This window comes from Balaenoptera physalus, assembly GCF_965194825.1.
Source record: "Balaenoptera physalus genome assembly, chromosome: 2".
NCBI classification, from domain to species: domain Eukaryota; kingdom Metazoa; phylum Chordata; class Mammalia; order Artiodactyla; family Balaenopteridae; genus Balaenoptera; species Balaenoptera physalus.
The window spans coordinates 101,670,424-101,690,393 of NC_138883.1; the positions used below are offsets into that span (position 1 = coordinate 101,670,424).

General features: G+C 38.5%; 1 protein-coding gene across 10 annotated transcripts in view; it reads left to right on the forward strand.

Annotated features, from left to right (window-relative positions):
• Nucleotides 1–19,970, forward strand: part of TEX9 (testis expressed 9) — a 229,949-nt gene that overhangs the window by 78,164 nt on the left and 131,815 nt on the right. For 9 of the 10 annotated variants that reach the window (XM_082447324.1, XM_082447329.1, XM_082447328.1 and 6 more), the window contains one exon: nucleotides 5,583–5,661. The exons of the other annotated variant lie outside the window; for it this stretch is intronic. In XM_082447324.1, coding sequence (XP_082303450.1) covers nucleotides 5,643–5,661 — 19 coding nt within the window. In that variant the 5' untranslated portion in view covers nucleotides 5,583–5,642. The remainder of the gene's footprint in view (nucleotides 1–5,582; nucleotides 5,662–19,970) is intronic. 10 annotated transcript variants of the gene reach the window in all.

A 19,970-nucleotide genomic window follows, 5' to 3' on the forward strand; every position in this document is an offset into this window, starting at 1 on the left:
GTTACAAGAGACAAGGAAGGACACTACAAAATGATCAAGGGATCAATCCAAGGAGAAGAAAGAAAAATTATAAATATATATGACACCCAACATAGGAGCACCTCAATACATAAGGCAACTGCTAACAGCTAAAAAAGAGGAAATTGACAGTAACACAATAATAGTGGGGGACTTTAACACCTCACTTACACCAATGGACAGATCATCCAAACAGAAAATTAAAAAGGAAACACAAGCTTTAAATGACACAATAGACCACATAGGTTTAATTGACATTTATAGGACATTCCTACCAAAAACAGCAGATTACACTTTCTTCTCAAGTGCGCATGGAACATTCTCCAGGATAGATCACATCTTGGGTAAGAAATCTAGCCTCAGTAAATTTAAGAAAATTGAAATCATATAAGCATCTTTTCTGACCACAACACTATGAGATTAGAAATCAATTACAGGGAAAAAAACATAAAAAACACAACCACATGGAGGCTAAACAATACATTACTAAGTAACCAAGAGATCACTGAAGAAACCAAAGAGGAAATCAAAAAATACCCAGAGAGAACTGACAATGAAAACACGAAGATCCAAAACTTATGGGATGTAGGAAAAGCAGTTGTAAGAGTGAATTTTATAGGAATACAAGCCTACCTCAAGAAATAAGAAAAATCTCAAATAAACAATCAAACCTTACACCTAAAGGAACTAGAGAAAGAAGAACAAACAAAACCCAAATTTAGTAGAAGGAAAGAAATCATAAAGATCGGAGTAGAAATAAATGAAATAGAAACAAAGAAAACAATAGCAAAGATCAATAAAACTAAAAGCTGCTTCTTTGAGAAGATAAACAAATTTGATAAACCATTGGCCAGACTCATCAAGAAAAAGAGGGAGAAGACTCAAATCGATAAATTTAGAAATGAAAAAGGAGAAGTTACAACAGACACGGCAGAAATACAAAGCATCCTAAGAGACTACTACAGGCAACTCTATGCCAATAAAATGGACAACCTGGAAGAAATGGACAAATTCTTAGGGAGGTATAACCTTCCAAGACTGACCCAGGAAGAAATAGAACATATGAAGAGACCAATCACAAGTAATGAAATTGAAACTGTAATTAAAAAATCTTCCAACAAACAAAAGTCCAGGACCAGATGGCTTCACAAGTGAATTCTATCAAACATTTAGAGAAGAGCTAACACCCATCCTTCTCAAACTCTTCCAAAAAATTGCAGAGGAAGGAACACTCCCAAACTCATTCTACGAGGCCCCCATCACCCTGATACCAAAACCAGACAAGAATACTACAAAAAAAGAAAATAACAGACCAATATCACTGATGAATATAGATACAAAAATCCTGAACAAAATACTAGCAAACAGAATCCAACAACACATTAAAAGGGTCACACACCATGATCAAGTGGGATTTAACCCACGAATGCAACGATTCTTCAATATATACAAATCAATCAATGTGATAAACCATATTAACAAATAGATGAATAAAAACCATATGATCATCTCAATAGATGCAGAAAAAGCTTCTGACAAAATTGAACACCCATTTATGACAAAACTCTCCAGAAATTGGGCATACAGGAAAGCTACCTCAACATAATAAAGGCCATATACGACAAACCCACAGCAAACATCATTCTCAACGGTGAAAAACTGAAAGCATTTCCTCTAAGATCAGGAACAAGACAAGGATGTCCACTCTCGCCACTATTATTCAACATAGTTTTGGAAGTCCTAGCCACAGCAATCAGAGAAGAAAAAGAAATAAAAGGAATACAAATTGGAAAAGAAGAAGTAAAACTGTCACTGTTTGCAGGTGACATGATACTATACATAGAGAATCCTAAAGATGCCACCAGAAAACTACTAGAGCTAATCAATGAATTTGGTAAAGTTGCAGGATACAAAATTAATGCACAGAAATCTCTTGCATTCCTATACATTAATGGTGAAAAATCTGAAAGAGAAATTAAGGAAACACTCCCATTTACCACTGCAATAAAAAGAATAAAATACCTAGGAATATACCTACCTACGGAGACAAAATACCTGTATGCAGAAAACTATAAGACATTGCTGAAAAAAATTAAAGATGATACAAACAGATGGAGAGATATCCCATGTTTTTGGATTGGAAGAATCAATATTGTGAAAATGACTATACTATCTAAAGCTATCTACAGATTCAATGCAATCTCTATCAAATTACCAATGACATTTTTTACAGAACTAGAACAAAAAAATCTTAAAATTTGTATGGAGACACAAAAGACCCCGAATAGCCAAAGCAATCCTGAGGGAAAAAAACCGAGCTGGAGGAATCAGACTTCCTGACTTCAGACTATACTACAAAGCTACAGTCATCAAGACATTATGGTACTGGCACAAAAACAGAAATATAGATCGATGGAACAAGATAGAAAGCCCAGAGATAAACCCACACACCTACGGTCAACTAATCTATGACAAAGCAGACAGGATATACAATGGAAAAAAGTCAGTCTCTTCAATAAGTGGTGCTGGGAAAACTGGACAGCTACATGTAAAAGAATGAAATTAGAACTCTCCCTAACACCATACACAAAAATAAACTTGAAATGGATTAGAGACCTTAATGTAGGACTGGACACTCTAGAAGTCTTAGAGGAAAACATAGGAAGAACACTTTTTGACATAAATCACAGGAAGATCTTTTTTGATCCACTTCCTAGGGTAATGGAAATAAAAACAAAAATAAACAAATGGGACCTAATGAAACTTAAAGGTTTTGCAAAGGAAAGGAAACTGGAAACAAGACAAAAACACAACCCTCAGAATGGGAGAAAATATTTGCAAACGAATCAACAAAGGATTAATCTCCAAAGTATATAAACAGCTCCTACATCTCAATATTAAAAAAACAAACAATTCAATCAAAATATGGGCAGAAGACATCAATAGACATTTCTCCAAAGAAGACATACAGCTGGCCAAGAAGCAAATGAACAGCTACTCAACGTCACTAATTATTAGAGAAATGCAAATCAAAACTACAATGAGGTATCACCTCACACCAGTTAGAATGGGCATCATCAGAAAATCTACAAACAACAAATGCTGGGGAGGGTGTGGAGAAAAGGGGACCCTCTTGCACTATTGGTGGGAATGCAAATTGATACAGCCACTATGGAGAACAGTATGGAGGTTCCTTAAAAAACTAAAAATACACTTACCATATGACCCAGCAATCCCACTACCGGGCGTATACCGAGAGAAAACCATAATTCAAAAAGACACATGCACCCCAATGTTCATTGCAGCACTATTGCAATAGTCAAGTCATGGAAGCAAGCTAAATGCCCATCAACAGGCGAATGGATAAAGAATATGTGGTACATATATACAATGGAATATTACTCAGCCATAAAATGGAACGAAATTGGGTCATTTGTAGAGACGTGGGTGGATCTAGAGACTGTCATACAGAGTGAAGTAAGTCAGAAAGAGGAAAACTAATATCATATATAATCGCATGTATGTGGAATGTAGAAAAATGGTACAGATGAACCAGTTTGCAGGGCAGAAGTTGAGACACAGATGAAGAGAACAAATGTATGGACACCAAGGGGGGAAAACCGCGGTGGGGTGGGGATGGTGGTGTGCTGAATTGGGCAATTGGGATTGACATGTATACACTGATGTGTATAAAATTGATGACTAATAAGAACCTGCAGTATAAACAAACAAACAAACAAAAAAACAACCAATACTAAACTTTCTTTGGGTTATTTGTATGGAAATATGTTAATATAAATGTTTCAGGCATTACATGAAATTTCTAAAAATCTTATATGTTCTGGTATAATGTTATAAGTCATAATTCTAGTTATTACTTTAAAATGTATATCTCAGAAATAACTGAAAAAAAATGAAAAAAAAGAAATAAAAAACAGATAACAAAGAACAAAAGCAAGGAAAAAACCACAAAGCAACAAAAGTAAAGTAAAAATAGAAAAATTTAAAATGATATGTTTTGAAAAAAGATTAAGAATATAAGAATAAAAATCAAAATTAAAGATAAAATATAATAAAAGCAACTACACCAACAGCTGAGCAAAACAAAACAAAAAAATAATATTAGTACTAAGAATATTCTCCTGGGGCCTCCTCTGTCAGTGTCCTTGCTCCCACAGTGACCCAGAGCCAATCCCCGCCTCCTCAGGAGGCCCTCCAATACCTCTAGGTAGGTCTCTGGACCTGCTGTGGGAACTGTGGAGCCAGCACAGACTCTGACCTGGCCCGATTCCTGAGTGTACTTGTCCCCAGAGTCCAGTGCTTCGAAGGCTAGACTGGTCTCAAATGTTAAAACACTCATTGTCTGTTCAGGTATTCCACAGATGCAGGATTTTCGCAGCCAACATCAGGGGTTTAATCCACAGCTTGTGCGGGTGCACGGAAAGATTTCCATTTCTCTTCCTTAGTCGCACCGCCCCTGAAGCTCAGTTTTGGTTTTGACCCCACCTCTCTGTGTGCACCGCCCTCAGGGGTCTGTTCCTTGCCCAGGCAGGAGAGAGCAAAAGCAGCAGCTGCTTGGGGCACCCTTTCTCACTCATGTTGGGGCCTGGGTACTGGGGCCACAACTGAGGTGTCTGCAAGTTGCCTGCAGCAACGGGTCCAGCAAACAGTTGGAATAGACTGTGGTGCTGGCAAATGGGAGCAGGGGCAGCCCCCCCACCTCGTGCCTCTCAACAATGGTGCCTCGCTTTCCAGGCAGCCTACTCTTCCTCTAGGGGCATTCCTGGCCACGCCTCCCCTCACTCCCATCCCCTCTGCTGTATCTGCGCAGCCCACAGCATTCCTCTCCCTGGATTCGTTCTCCCAGCCCCACGCTTTAGCACTCAGCCCCCTCCAGCATCTGCAGACTCTCGTCCCAGGCAGGGGCGCCCAGGCCTGATTCCCAAGGAGGCTTTGGGATGGGCAGTGCTCAGGCCCCCAGAACCCACGCAGGCAGAGGAGACCCTGGCCCGGTGGGGGGAGTGGGCCCGCTCAGATGGGAGCTCCTCCCCGCGCCCGCAGAGGGTGAAGAAGCTGGCAGTTGGGGGTTGGGAAAAGGTCTTATAATGGCGGCTCTGCCCCTTGCACATCACTTGACAATGACCCCTTGCTTTTATAGTATCTCAGGCTTTTTCTGCAGACTTACCCAGTTGTGGAGTTTCTTACTCCTGTCCCTTCAGGCTGTCTTTTCACAGCCAACAGCTGTCCCTTCCCTGGGTCCGCACTGCAAACCCCACTTTCCAGCACCCAGCCCCCTTTTGCAACAGGCGACTCGTGATTCAGGAATGTGCAGAGCAGTGGTGTAGACCCTGCATGCAGTTCTTACTTTGTCCTGCCTTCCACAGACCGTCTGCTGCATTCTCCTTTGATCCCCAAAACGTGCTTTTCTATCACAGCTGATTCTCCCACCGTGAGGGAGTTTTTCTGAGTGTGGGGACCTCCGCTCACCTTCAGCTTCCCACCATGGTTGCTGGTCCCTTTTTTGATTCCTCTTTTCTTTTTTTTCTTTTCTTTCTTTTTTTTAGGTGTCCAAAGTTTTCCGCTAATGTTCAGCAGGTGATCTGTGAGAATTGTTCCATCTGTAGATGAATTTGCAATGTACCCGTGAGTAGCGACGAATTCTACATCCTCCTGTTCTGCCATCTGGATTCCCTCCCTCCTCCTTTTAACTTTTGTAACGTAGTAAATAGTTCCTTTTCATTTGTATTATTAATACTTTTAGTTTTCTCTCTTTTTCTTTATCAGTCTAGCTAAAGGATTGTAAATTTTGTTGATCTTTTCAAAGAACTAACTTCTAATTTTGTTGATTTTCTCTATTTTTTTATTTTCCTTCATTTATTGCACTCTAGTCTTTATTATTTTCTTCTTTCTGCTTCCTTTGGATTTAGTTTATGCTTCTTTTTCTAGTTTATTAAGGCAAAACTTTAGGCGACCGATTTGAGATCTTCTTTTTTAATACTGGTGCTTATAGCTATAAATTTCACTCTAAGCATATATTTAGCTGTTCCATAAGTTTTTTGTGTGTGTGTTTCCATTTTCATTCATTTCAATGTATTTCCTAATTTCTCTTGTGATTTATTCTTTGACCAACTGATTATTTATGAGTGCATTGTTCAATTTCCTCATATCTGAGAATTTTCCAAATTTCCTTGTTATTGATTTCTAATTTTATTCCATTGTTGTTGGAGAACATATGTTGTATGATTTCAGTCCTTTTAAATTTATTGAGGCTTGTTTTATGGCCTAACATGTGATCTTTCCTTGAGAATGTTCCATGTGCTCTTGAGAAGAATGTATATTCTGCTCTTTTTTTCTCATAGTTACTGTGTGTGTGTGTGATGAGAACACTTAAGATCTACTCTCTTAGCAGATTTCAATTATACAATACAGTATCATTAACTACAGTCACTGTCATGTACATTGGATCCCCAGAACTTATTCATCTTATAACTGAAAGTTATACCATGTGACTGACATCTCCCCATTTCTTCCACCCTCCAGCTTTTAGCAACCACTGTTTGACTCTCTGGTTGTATGAGTTCAATTTTTTTAGAGTCCACAGATAATTGAGATCATACAGTATTTGTATTTTTCTGCCTGGCTTATTTCGTTTAGCATAATGTCCTCTAGGTTCATACATGTTGTTGTAAATGGTAGGACTTCTTTTTTATGAAAGAAAGTATTCCATTGTATATGTATATGTGTGTATGTGTGTGTTTGTGCATGTATGTATGTATTTATATTTCACATTTTCTTTACCCATTCATCCTTTGACAAACACCTACGTTTTTTTCCATGTCTTGGATAATTTGAATAATGCTGCAATGAACCTGGGCTTCCAAGGTCAAGGTTCCAGCTGATTCATTTTCTGGTAGGCGCTCTCTTCCTAGCTTGTCTTCTCACTATGATGATATTCTCACTATATCCTCACATAGCCTTTCTTCTGTGTACAGAGAGAGAAGAAGTGAGCTCTCTGGTGTTTCTTCATATAAGGACACTAATCCTATCAGATCAGGGCCCCACTCTTATGACATCATTTAACCTTAATTATCTCTATATAGGCCCTATCTCCAAATACAGTTACACTTGGGGTAGGGCTTCAATATAGGAATTTGGGGAGCATGCAAATATTCAGTCCATAACAACCCTTAACACTTAACACAATGGCTATAAATAGTCCTAAAATAGACTAAAGAAGGACCACATTAAAAATACGTACCATCCAAAAAAAGCCGTAAGACTGAAGTCTGGGAACTACCATGGCAGTTTGTTGGCACATGGATATGTATTGATTATTTTATTCACATTGAAAGAGTAAAAGGAAGAGAGAATTCATTTACAAGAAGACGTAAGAATTCTTTCTCAGAGAAAGATACCTTTGGGTACCACTGTTTTGTGAGGTGAGGTCCCATCTTGTCATCCTGAGCTGTGTTCACCCTAAGACTTCAGCCTTTCTGAATGTGGCTGGAGGACTCACAGGATGAGCTTGCTGAAGATCTATTTGCTTGGTGAAAGAACAATGCTTCAGGGTCAGAGTGAAGGACAAACTCAGAGAAGAGCAAACTGCCTGACATTCAGTTTGCCATTGTGTTGGCTTTCTTCCATTTCTCCCTCCTCTCTACCCTTCTCTACCCTGTTTTTTCCTCCAGAAAACTGACCTATATGGAGCACATCAATGGGCTTCCTCTCCGTTTAGCTTTTACCTGAAGACAATGATCCAATCCAGGTTTTAAAAGAGATAAGTTAAATGGCTGGAAACTGGTCACATGTCAAAATGGAGCTAGATAACGAAAGCTAGTAAGGGCTGAAATTGAATGAGGTGAAGGCCAAAGGAAGCTGATGTTGGGCAAAGACCTTCAGGGTAGGGACTTCCCTGGCGGTCCAGTGGTTAAGACTTCGCCTTGCAATGCAGGGGGTGCAGCTTCCATCCCTGGTTGGGGAGCTGAGATCCCACACGCCTCGTGGCTCATGGCCAAAAATCCAAAACAGAAGCAATATTGTAACAAATTCAATAAAGACTTTAAAAATGGTCCACATCAAAAAAAAATCATTAAAAAAAAAAAAAGACCTTCAGAGTAGATGGAGAGATTCCCAAGCCAACATGCATAAAGCTGTAGCGGTTTTTAATATAGTTTGAGCCTTGATTGGTATGGGCCTCTAAGAGCTTTTATAGAAGCAAGAGAAAAGCAGATTTAATGCTCTGGGTTCTTAGCAATAAGAATTCAGATAGCAAGAAACATATCCAAGTATTTAAGTAATCACTGTGTTGCATAAGAACAGAAGACTGCTTCAGTCCAGCCTAAGTCATTATAAAGAAGAATTCAACTACATACTAACTCAAGAAGACAAAGGTCATAGCTGTGAAGGAAGAACAATGATTTTATTTGGATCTGGATGTTGCACGGCATGACACATACTAAAAGTTACTTTCTCTGGAGTAAAATGCAGGAGATTTTGTATTTCTGGAGTAAAATATATTGGATTTTGAATTTCCAGCAGTATCATCTAAGATACTACAAGAGCCATGAAGTAAAGAGGGGGTAGTCATTCTTCAGAGCCATCACAATTGTCAAAATGAAAACAGCTCATATGTTATTAAATAGGAATGCTTATAAATGACTATTGCTGTGCTAGAGCTGGGGATAATCTAAAAGCCTCATAATTTTGCCCAATAGAGGGACCCATTTTCAGTTAGGCTGTAATCAGGAAGAAATTCTTTCACCTCAGGGGAATGTTATATATAATATGGTGTGTATAACTATGGTAGGGTTACCAAATATTATATGAGCCTACTTGGGCCTGCAGCCTCATACACTCCTCTCTCCACCACGTGCCATGTTCTGGTAGTTTCATAGAGGCATGTATCCTACCTCTGAATACCAGGAACTTCTTATGTTCTGTAAAGGAGGCCAGAAGGACAGGACTACTGTAAGAACTTCTGTGCCCAAGAGAGGGAAGAAGGCAAGAAGGCCAGGACCCTTCCCACTGAGAAGTGGAACTTGGCTTAGTTTTGCATTTGTTTTATGTGATGGGAAAGATGATACAAAAGAGCCAGCTAGAACAAGCCTTGTGGGTATGAGAAGGAAGAGAGAATTCATGCTGCACGTGTGTGTATGTCACTTTTGCTGCATGAGGGTCCCATCCACTATGGCAGGTGGTCCAAACAGACTCCTGGAATGTAGCTGATCAGTCTTCCCCAGAAGGAAGAAGAAGAATTGGGAGAAAGAAAGCTTCCCTGAGAGGCTCCCTCACAAGCTATCTAAAGTGCTCAATTGATGTTTTATCTCTTATTTACTTTTTGTCTTAGATATTATGCTGAATGAGCAGAACGTGCTTCTCCTCCTCAGGAGTTTGTTGCACAAACTTAAGAATGACAAACACAGATCCCTTCCTAGAAATACAGTGCCATAAAACCAGACAGTTGGAAGGAAACTTTGATAACATCTAATGAAATCCAGTGCTCTCGTTCATGTCTGGAGATAAGGAACCTCAGGCCCAGAGAAGTTCAATGAGTTCCACAAGGGCATCCAGATACTTAATGGTAGGAACAAGTATGGGGTTTACTGTCGCAGAGGTAGAGTTGACTACAACTCAGTATTTTATTACAAGTAAGAGCCATGTAAATCAATCACACCCTAGCTCACATACTCAGAAGGAATAAACTAAACCAAACGTCAAAAGGAAACAAAGTGTCCTCAAACGGCATTGCAGAACCAGTCTAGTTTCTTACATATAAGGTATCTCTCTTATTTTTATCTCAAATGATATTTTATTAATACTTAACCTGGTGGTGAAGCTGAAAAACTGTCTCTGTGTTATCCTAAGAATTACAGAATTACCAAGGGCTTCTGTAATGTGCAACTCACCTAGACAGAAATAAGCTGTGTTAACAGAGTATTTTGTTAACAATGCTGTTTATCTGGTTTTCTCCATGCTGGGTATTGGAATTGTTATTGTAAAACTTAGATAGGACCCACCTAGCCCAGTGAAGACTTATTTAACTCAGGATTTTGTAAGACTAGTAGTAGATGTGTTGAGAATGACTAAACTCACACACCTGAATGAAAAAACTGTCTTTTAATATTGATATATCTTTTAATATATATCAGAACTGAAAACATCATAAAACAATTGTTCTTAACTTTGAGGGAACTTTTTGAGATCTTGAGGAAATTTATGGATATATCTTCCAGAAAAATTTTTATACACAAGAAGTTTTAGTTATAATTCACAGAATTTCCATAGACCCCAAGGTCCATCCACGGAGCCCAAGATAAGGCCCTCTGCTGTATCGTGAGTTCTGGTATCATCTTTTAGTTCTTCTTTCAGCCATTTTGGCTAAGGGATTGTCTCTGTTCTGGTCCAATCTGAATGACTTTCCTGCATCTCCTTCCTGCTTCACCATACTTCTTTTGGGATACTTCTTTTTTGGGATGTCATTCTCTAGGTTCAGGGGCCTTAAAATTCCGCCCTGAGAACTCCCTTTATGGGTGCATTGTTTTCACTCTAAGAGGTGTAACAAAATTCTGGCTGCCAATTTTACTTTAATGCTAGGAATGACTTTGGTTCCTTTCTTTGACTCTATATGCCTCTTCTTGTCTGTCTAATTTCTTATGGTTCCATATTCCCTCCAGAGCTTAGAGGATAGGGGGAAGGGGAAAGTTTTATGTTGTGTATGTATGCTGTATATAATTAGGGTAGCCGTATAATTTATAATCAAAACTGGTACACTTTGGGAGTAAAACAGGTGTTATCAATAATTATACCCACACATCCAGCACTGTCCTGACAAACTAGGCCATATGGTCCCAACCTAAAACTAAAGTACTGCTTGCTTTCCCTTTGCCCTTGTTGCTTGGGCATATACCTCTCTCAGGGGTCTTGTGAGAAGTAGTGGTTAGAACTTGGAAATGAAGAGGCCTCCAAGGTGAATTCAGAGCTAGAACCCAGTGTAGCCCCTCTAATATGCATGGGACAAAGCCTAAGTAGGTTTGTGACTCATCAGTGGTTGTTGAAGCTACTTTGCAATATAGCCTGCCAGATATGGTAACCCCTGGTGTTAATGCTGCAGCTGCACCAGGCTCAGGAACTAACCTGTGTGCTTTCTTATTTTTCCTACTTCTTGGAAACCCAATCCCACTATATAATTCATGGGTCAGAGTTCCCAGTGGGTGTGAATGATTAGTGTGTGTGAAATGGTCAAATAAGAATACACCAGGGCTGCAGTAACCAGGCTGGAAGTTGGACATTAGCACTTAAACCCTCCTGTCCCAGGGCACACTCAAAACACAAAGGTGGCAAACCAGAGTCAAAGGCAGAGCACAGAATGCTCAAGTAAAGAAGCAACTGCTTTATGCATTCACCTGTCAGTGGACATTTAGGTTGTTTCCATGTCTTGGCTATTGTGAATAATGCTGCTATGAACACAGGGGTACATGTATCTTTTTGAATTACAGTTTTATCTGGATATATGCCCAGGAGTGGGATTGCTGGATCATATGGCAACTCTATTTTTAGTTTTTTGAGGAACCTCCATACTGTTTTCCATAGCAGCTGCATCAATTTACATTCCCACCAACAGTGTAGGAGGGTACCTGTTTCTCCACACCCTCCCTAGCATTTACTATTTGTGGACTTTTTATCATGGCCATTCTGACTGGTGTGAGATGATACCTCATTGTAGTTTTGATTTACATTTCTCTGATAATTAGCGATGTTAAACATCTTTTTATGTGTCTGTAGTCTATCTGTATGTCTTCTTTGGAGAAATGTCTATTTAGTTCTGCCCATTTTTTGACTGGGTTTTTTGTTTTTTTGATATTGAACTGTATGAGCTGTTTGTATATTTTAGAAATTAATTCCTTGCTATTTTTTAATCGAGTTTTTCTTTTGATGTTGAGTTGTATGAGCTGTTTATATATGTTGGATATTAACCCCTTATGAGTCATATCATTTGCAAATATCTTCTCCCATTCAGTAGGTTGTCTTTTTGTTTTGTTGATGGTTTCCTTTGCTGTGCAAAAACTTTTAAGTTTAATGAGGTCCCATTTATTTATTTTTGCTTTTATTTACTTTAGGAGATGGATTCAAAAAAATATTTCTGTGATTTATGTCAAAGAGTGTTCTGCCTATGTTTTCCTCTAAGAGTTTTATAGTATCCAGTCTTACACTTAGGTCTTTAATCCATTTTGAGTTTATTTTTGTATATGGTATTAGAGAATGTTCTAATTTCATTGTTTTACATGTAGTCCAGTTTTCCCAGCACCACTTATTGAAGAGACTGTCTTTTCTCCATTGTATATCCTTGCCTCCTTTGTCACAGATTAATTGACGATAAGTGCGAGGGTTTATTTGTGGGCTCTCTATCCTGTTCCATTGATCTATGTGTCTGTTTTTGTGTCAGTACCATACTGTTTTTATTTCTGTAGCTTTGTAGCATAGTCTGAAATCAAGGAGCATGATTCCTCCAGCTCTGTTCTTCTTTCTCAAAATTGTTCTGAGTATTTGGGGTCTTTTGTGTTTCCCTACAAATTTTAAAATTATTTGTTCTAGTTCTGTGTAAAATGCCTTTGTTACTTTGATAGGGATTCCATTGAATTTGTAGATTGCATTGGGTAGTATGGTCATTTTAGCAATAATGATTTGATTAATTTTGTCTTTTAACCTTCCTACTACCTTTCTAAGTGGTTGCTCTACTACCTTTACTGTATGTTGGCCTTTACCAATGAGATTTTTCCTTTTGTAATTTTCATATTTCTAGTTGTGATCTTTTCTTTTCCACTTAGAGAAGTCCCTTTAACTTTCCTTGGAAAGCCAGTTTAGTGGTGCTGAACTCTTTTAAGTTTTGCTTGTCGGTAAAACTCTTTATCTCTCTTTCAAATCTGAATGATAGCCATGCCATGTAGAGTATTCTTGGTTATAGATTTTTTCCTTTCATCACTTTGAATATATTGTACCACTCCCTTTTAGCCTGCAAAGTTTCTTTTGAAAAGTCAGCTTATAGTTATGTAACTTGTTGCTTTTCTCTTGCTGCTTTTAATAGTTTCTCTTTATCTTTTTTTTAATATAAATTTATTTATTTATTTTTAATTTTTGGCTGCATTGGGTCTTTGTTGCTGCATGCGGGCTTTTCTAGTTGAGGTGAGTGGGGGCTACTCTTCGATGCGGTGTGCGGGCTTCTCATTGCAGTGGCTTCTCTTATTGAGAAGCACAGGTTCACAGGCTTCAGTAGTTGTGGCACACAGGCTCAGTAGTTGTGGCTCACAGGCTCTAGATCACAGACTCAGTAGTTGTGGCACATGGGCTTAGTTGCTCCACGGCATGTGGGATCTTCCCGGACCAGGGCTTGAACCTGCGTCCCCTGCATTGGCAGGTGAATTCTTAACCAACCACTGCTCTACCAGGGAAGTCCCTCTTTATCTTTTTGATATTTTAATTATAATGTATCTTGTTGTAGTCCTCTTTAAGTTCATCTTGTTTGGGACTCTTTGTGATTCTTGGGCCTGGATGTGTGTTTCCTGTGTCAGGTTAGGGAATTTTTCAGCCATTATTCTTCAAATAAGTCCTTGCCTCTTTTTTCTCTCTTCTCCTTCTGGGACCCCTATAATTCAAATGTTAGTATGCTTGATGTTGTCCCAGAGGTTTCTTAAATGACCCTCATTTTTTAAATTCTTTTTTATTGTTTTCTATTCAGTTTGGGTGATTTCCAGTACTCTGTCTTCCAGTTTGCTGATCTGTTCCTCTGTATCATGATTCTACTGTTGATTCCGTCTGGTGGGTTTTTTTGTTGTTGTTTGTTTGTTTGTTTTTGCCACATCATGGATCTTAGTTCCCCAACCAGGGATCAAACCTGTGCCCCCTGCAGTGGAAGCACAGAGTCCTAACCACAGGACTGCCAGGGAATTCCCTCTAGTGTATTTTTAACTTTTAGTTATTATATTCTTAAGCTCTGTTTGGTTCTTCTTTATGTTTTCTAATTCTTTGTTAAGATTCTCACTGTGTTCATAGAGGCAGTAATTTGAAAGGAGCCTAGTCAGACCCACCTGCTGATCTTGAAGGGCCTCCTGGTGAGGCAAGAGGCAACTAGGACTCCCACTGGGAATATAGGCACTGGCAGCAGCCATTTTGGGGAGCTCCTTCTATCATGAGGTCACTGGTGCTGGCAAGCGCCATACTGGAATCTTTCTTCTAGTGCATTAGCACCAGGAACTGACCCGCCCACCAGTGGGCCAACAGCAGTTCCAAGAACTCCCAGGCCACACGGCCATCTGTGCAGGGACCTAGCCCTTCCCACACATGGGCTGGCAACCACCACATGAGGCAGGACATGACAGCCAATCAGGCTGGGGACCAGTCCCTCCTACCAGTGCACCCACAGTACTCAGCCCTGCCACAGCCTGGGTAGAGGGCATCCCTAGAGCATATAGCTCTGGTGACCAGAGGCGAGTATGCTGCTGGGCTCCACAGAATGTCTCATAGATGGTTTCTCTGTAAATAGTTGTAATTTGGGTATGTCCGTGGGAGTAGGTGAGCTCAGGGTCTTCCCACTCCACCATCATGGCCACCAAGCCTTCTCTAGACTGTTGCTTTAACAAGTTTTTATCTTTATGAAGGATACAAAGATATATCTGCCTTTCCATGTGTAGGCATATTATAGGCCATTGACACAGTAGAAATAGTGTATGGGAGTATGTAACTTGCTCCATCAAAATTCCCTTATACAGTAGTAAGTAGAACCTTGAGTACTGATATATCTCAACACTTGTGCTAATGGTATAAGAAAGAGGATAGGTGTGGAGGTAGAGGAAGGTAATATATGAACAGAGTCCTGAATTAAATGAGAGAGTGAACCATGTCAAACTCTAAGGAAGAGTGTTCTAGTCAGAGGGAACAACAAGTGCAAAAGAGGTGGACACATGCTTTAGTTTTGAGGATCAGCAAGAATGCCAGTGTGGAGAGAGAGGAGTAGGCAAAAGTTAGGGGAGCAGGCAGATCATGTGAAGTCTGATAGGCCTTCATAAGAATGAGTTTCAGTTTAAGTATGGCAGGAAGCCACTGAGAGTAAGCAAGGGAATTACCTGATCTGATTTGCATTTTTAAAAGCTCACCATGATTGCTATATGGAGAATGAATATTTGGGGGCAAGTATGGAATCAAGAAAGACATTGCAACTGTACAGAAGTGGTGGCAGGGTGGAAGGAGTTTAGTATGGAAGGAGGGAATGAGAGGGAAAACTTTGTTCTGTTTCCTGGCCAGAACCCCATCTCTGGTTCATCATTGCAATAATATTCTTAATATTGTTTTAGGATTCCTTATTCTCTTGGGCCTTAAATAGACGTTGTAGTACATGTAGTAATGCTTCTAGGTAACTTGAATGCTAGTTACAGTTGGAGACTAAGAATTTTTTTTAATGTTTTATTGAAGTATAGTTGATTTACAAGGTTTCAGGTGTATAGCAAAGTTATTCAGTTATATATATATATATACATGTTTATATATATATTCTTTTTCACTTTCTTTTCCATTATAGATTATTACAAGATAATGAATATAGTTCCCTGTGCTATACAGTAGGTCCTTGTTGTTTATCTGTTTTACATATAGTAGTGTTTCACTGTTAATCCCAAATCCCTTATTTATTCCCCCCCACTTCCCTTTTCCCTTGGGTAACCATAAATTTGTTTTCTATGTTTGTGAGTCTATTTCTGCTTTGTAAATAAATTTCTTTGTATCATTTTTTTAGATTCCACATATAAGTGATATCATATGATATTTGTCTTTCTCTGTCTGACTTACTTCACTTAATATGATCATCTCTAGGTCCATCCATGTTGCTGCAGATGGCATTATTTCATTCTTTTTTATGGCTGAGTAATATTCCATTGTATGGATATATACACCACATCTTCTTTATCCATTCAGCTGTTGATGGACATTTAGGTTGCTTCTACGTCTTGGCTATTGTAAATAGTGCTGCTATGAACATTGAGGTGCATGTAACATTTTACATGAATTAGAGTGCATGAATTAGAGTTTTCATATTTTCCGAATATATGCCCGGGAGTGGGATTGCTGGATCATATGGTAACTTTATTTTTAGTTTTTTAAGGAACCTCCATACTGTTCTCCATAGTGGCTTCACCAGTTTACATTCCCACCAACAGTGTAGAAGGGTTCCCTTCTCTCCACCCCCTCTCCAGCATTTATTATTTGTAGACTTTTTGATGATGGCCATTCTGACTGGTGTGAGGTGATACCTCATTGTAGTTCTGATTTGCATTTCTCTAATAATTAGTGATTATGAGCATCTTTTCATGTGCCTGCTGGCCGTCTATATGTCTTCTTTGGAGAAATGTCCATTAGGTGTTCTGATCATTTTTTGATTGGGTTGCTTGTTTTTTTGATATTAAGCTGTATAAGCTGTTTGTATATTTTGGAAATTACTTTGCTGTGCAAAAACTTATAAGTTTAATTAGTTCCCATTTGTTTATTTTTGCTTTTGTTTTCATTACCCTAGGAGACAGATCCCAAAAAAGTATTGCTGCGATTTATGTCAAAGAGTGTTCTGCCTATGTTTTTCTCTAAGAGTTTTATAGTATCCAGTCTTACACTTAGGTCTTTAATTGATTTTGAGCTTATTTTTGTATATGGGGTTAGAGAATATTCTAATTTCATTCTTTTACATGTAGCTGTCCAGTTTTCCCAGCACCACTTATTGAAGAGACTGTCTTTTCTCCATTGTATATTCTTGCCTCCTTTGTCACAGATTAATTGACCATAAGTGCGAGGGTTTATTTCTGGGATCTCTATCCTGTTCCATTGATCTATGTGTCTGTTTTTGTGCCAGTATAACACTGTTTTGATGACTGTAACTTTGTAGTGTAGTCTGAAGTCAGAGAGCATGATTCCTCCAGCTCTGTTCTTCTTTCTCAAGATTGTTCTGGCTATTTGGGGTCTTTTGTGTTTCCAAACAAATTTAAAAAATTTTTGTTCCAGTTCTGTGAAAAATGCCATTGGTAATTTGATAGGGATTGCATTGAATTTGTAGATTGCATTGGGTAGTATGGTCATTTTAACAATATTGATTCTTCCAATCCAACAACATGGTTTATTTTTCCATCTGTTTGTGTCATCTTTAATTTCTTTCATCAGCGTCTTATAGTTGAGTACAGGTCTTTTGCCTCCTTAGGTAGGTTTATTACTATATATTTTATTCTTTTTGATGAGATGATAAGTGGAATTGCTAACTAAGAATATTTTGTGGATCCAAGGCACCTGACTGTATAATTTTCTCTAGCAGTGTTCAGAAGCCCAGGTGTATAATGAAGAAGGCAGATGGTTTAATTAATCTCGAGTCAAGGCTTTGCTAGACATGTCTGGGGGATGAACAAAGGGGCCAAAATAATATTACCACAATTCTCACTAAATGTTAATATCTTAATCCACTACATAATCATATTACAAGAGAATAGTACATGGTAAAGAGAGGAGGGTATCAAGGTAGGTAAGAGGACAGTAAGAGGAATGGTAAAGAGAGGATGGGAGAAGGAGGGGAAAAGAAAGAATGTCAGAAGGTACTGTCTAACAAAATTAATTATGAATGGTACAACTTCAGGTTTTTTTAGGAGAGTAATCCTTCCTGGAATTCCTCACATCATGTTGTTACATATCTGTAATTTATTTTTTTCTTTTTAAGAACTCTTTATTATTTTCAGATGATCTTTTTAAATCAACATAACAGCATCTCAACTCTCACTAAAGATACAAGTAAAAGGATTTTTTAAAGTCCCTCCCTACTTCCTGAAAATATTTCTTTTGCTGGGTGTTATTTGTGCTGAATGTTCAGATTGGTCCTTCAGTCCCTCTCTTCGAATCGCTAAGTCTTTTCACAATATCAGCAGCTTTTCACCATTTACTCATGCTTTTTTTTTAAAACTTTTTATTTACATTGGAGTATAGCCGATTAACAATGTTGTGATAGTTCAGGTGTACAGCAAAGGGACTCAGCTGTACATATGCATGTATCCATCCTCCCCCAAACTCCCCTCCCATCTAGGCTGCCACATAACATTGAGCAGAGTTCCCTGTGCTGTACAGTAGGTCCTTGTTGGTTATCCATTTTAAATATAGCATGTACATGTCAATCCCCAACTCCCTGACTATCCCTTCCTCCCTTCCTTCCCCTGTGGCAACCATAAGTTCATTCTTTAAGTCTGTGAGTCTGTTTCTGTTTTGTAAATAGGTTCATTTGTATCATTTCTTTTTTAGATTCCTCATATAAGGGATATCATACAATATTTCTCTTTCTCTGTCTGACTTACTTCACTCAGTATGACAATCTCTAGGTCCATCCATGTTGCTGCAAATGGCATTATTTCATTCTTTTTAATGGCTGAGTAATATTCCATTGTATATATATACCACATCTTCTTTATCAGTTCCTCTGTTGATGGACATTTAGGTTGCTTCCATGTCTTGGCTATTGTAAACAGTGCTGCAATGAACATTGAGGTGCATGTATCCTTTAGGGCCATGTTTTTCTCCAAATATATGCCCAGGAATGGGATTGCAGGGTCATATGGTAGCTCTATTTTTAGTTTTTTAAGGAACTTCCATACTGTTCTCCATAGTAGCTGTACTGGTCTACATTCCCACCAACAGTGTAGGAGAGTTCCCTTTTCTCCACACCCTCTCCAGCATTTATTGTTTGTGGATTTTTTGATGATAGCCATTTTGACTGGTGTGAGGTGATATCTCACTGTAGTTTTGATTTGCATTTCTCTAATAATTGGTGAGGTTGAACATCTTTTAATGTGCTTCTTGGCCATCTGTATGTTTTCTTTGGAGAAATGTGTATTTAGGTCTTCTGCCCATTTTTTGATTGGGTTGTTTGTTTTGATGATATTAAGCCTCATGAGCTGTTTGTAAATTTTGGAGACCAATCCCTTGTTGGTCACATCATTTGCAAATAGTTTCTACCAGTCTGTGGGTTTTCTTTTAGTTTTGTTTATGGTTTCCTTTGCTGTGCAAAAGATTTTGAGTTTAATTAGGTCCCATTTGTTTATTTTTATTTTTATTTCCATTATTCTGGGAGACAGATCGAAAAAGATATTGCTGTGATTTATGTCAGAGAGTGTTCTGCCTATGTTTTACTCTAGGAGTTTTATAGTGTCCAGTCTCACATTTAGGTCTTTAATCCATTTTGAGCTTATTTTTATGTATGGTGTTAAAGAATGATCTAATTTCATTTTTTTACTTGTAGCTGTCCAGTTTTCCCAGCAACATCTGTTGAAGAGACTGTCTTTCCACCATTGTGTAGTCTTGCCTCCTTTGTCATAGATTAATTGGCCATAGGTGCATGGGTTTATTTCTCGGCTTTCTATCCTGTTCCATTGATCTATATTTCTGTTTTTGTGCCATTACCATACTGTTTTGATGACTACAGCTTTGTAGTATAGTCTGAAGTCAGGGAGCCTGACTCCTCCAGCTCTGTTTTTCTTTCTCAAGACTGCTTTGGCTATTCGGGGTCTTTTGTGTCTCCATACAAATTTTAAGACTTTTTTGTTCTACTTCTGTGAAAAATGCCATTGGTATTTTGATAGGGATTGCATTGAATCTGTAGATTGCCTTGGGTAGTGTAGTAATTTTGACAATATTGATTCTTCCAATCCATTAACATGGTATATCTTTCCATCTGTTAGTGTCTTCTTTGATTTCTTTCACCAGCATCTTATACTTTTTGGAGTGCCGGTCTCTTGTCTCTTTAGATAGGTTTATTCCTAGGTATTTTATTCTTTCTGATGCAGTGGTAAATGGGGTTGCTTCTTGAATTTCTTTCTGATCTTTTGTTGATAGGGTATGGAAATGCAGCAGATTTCTGTGTATTAATTTTGTAACCTGCAACTTTACCAAAT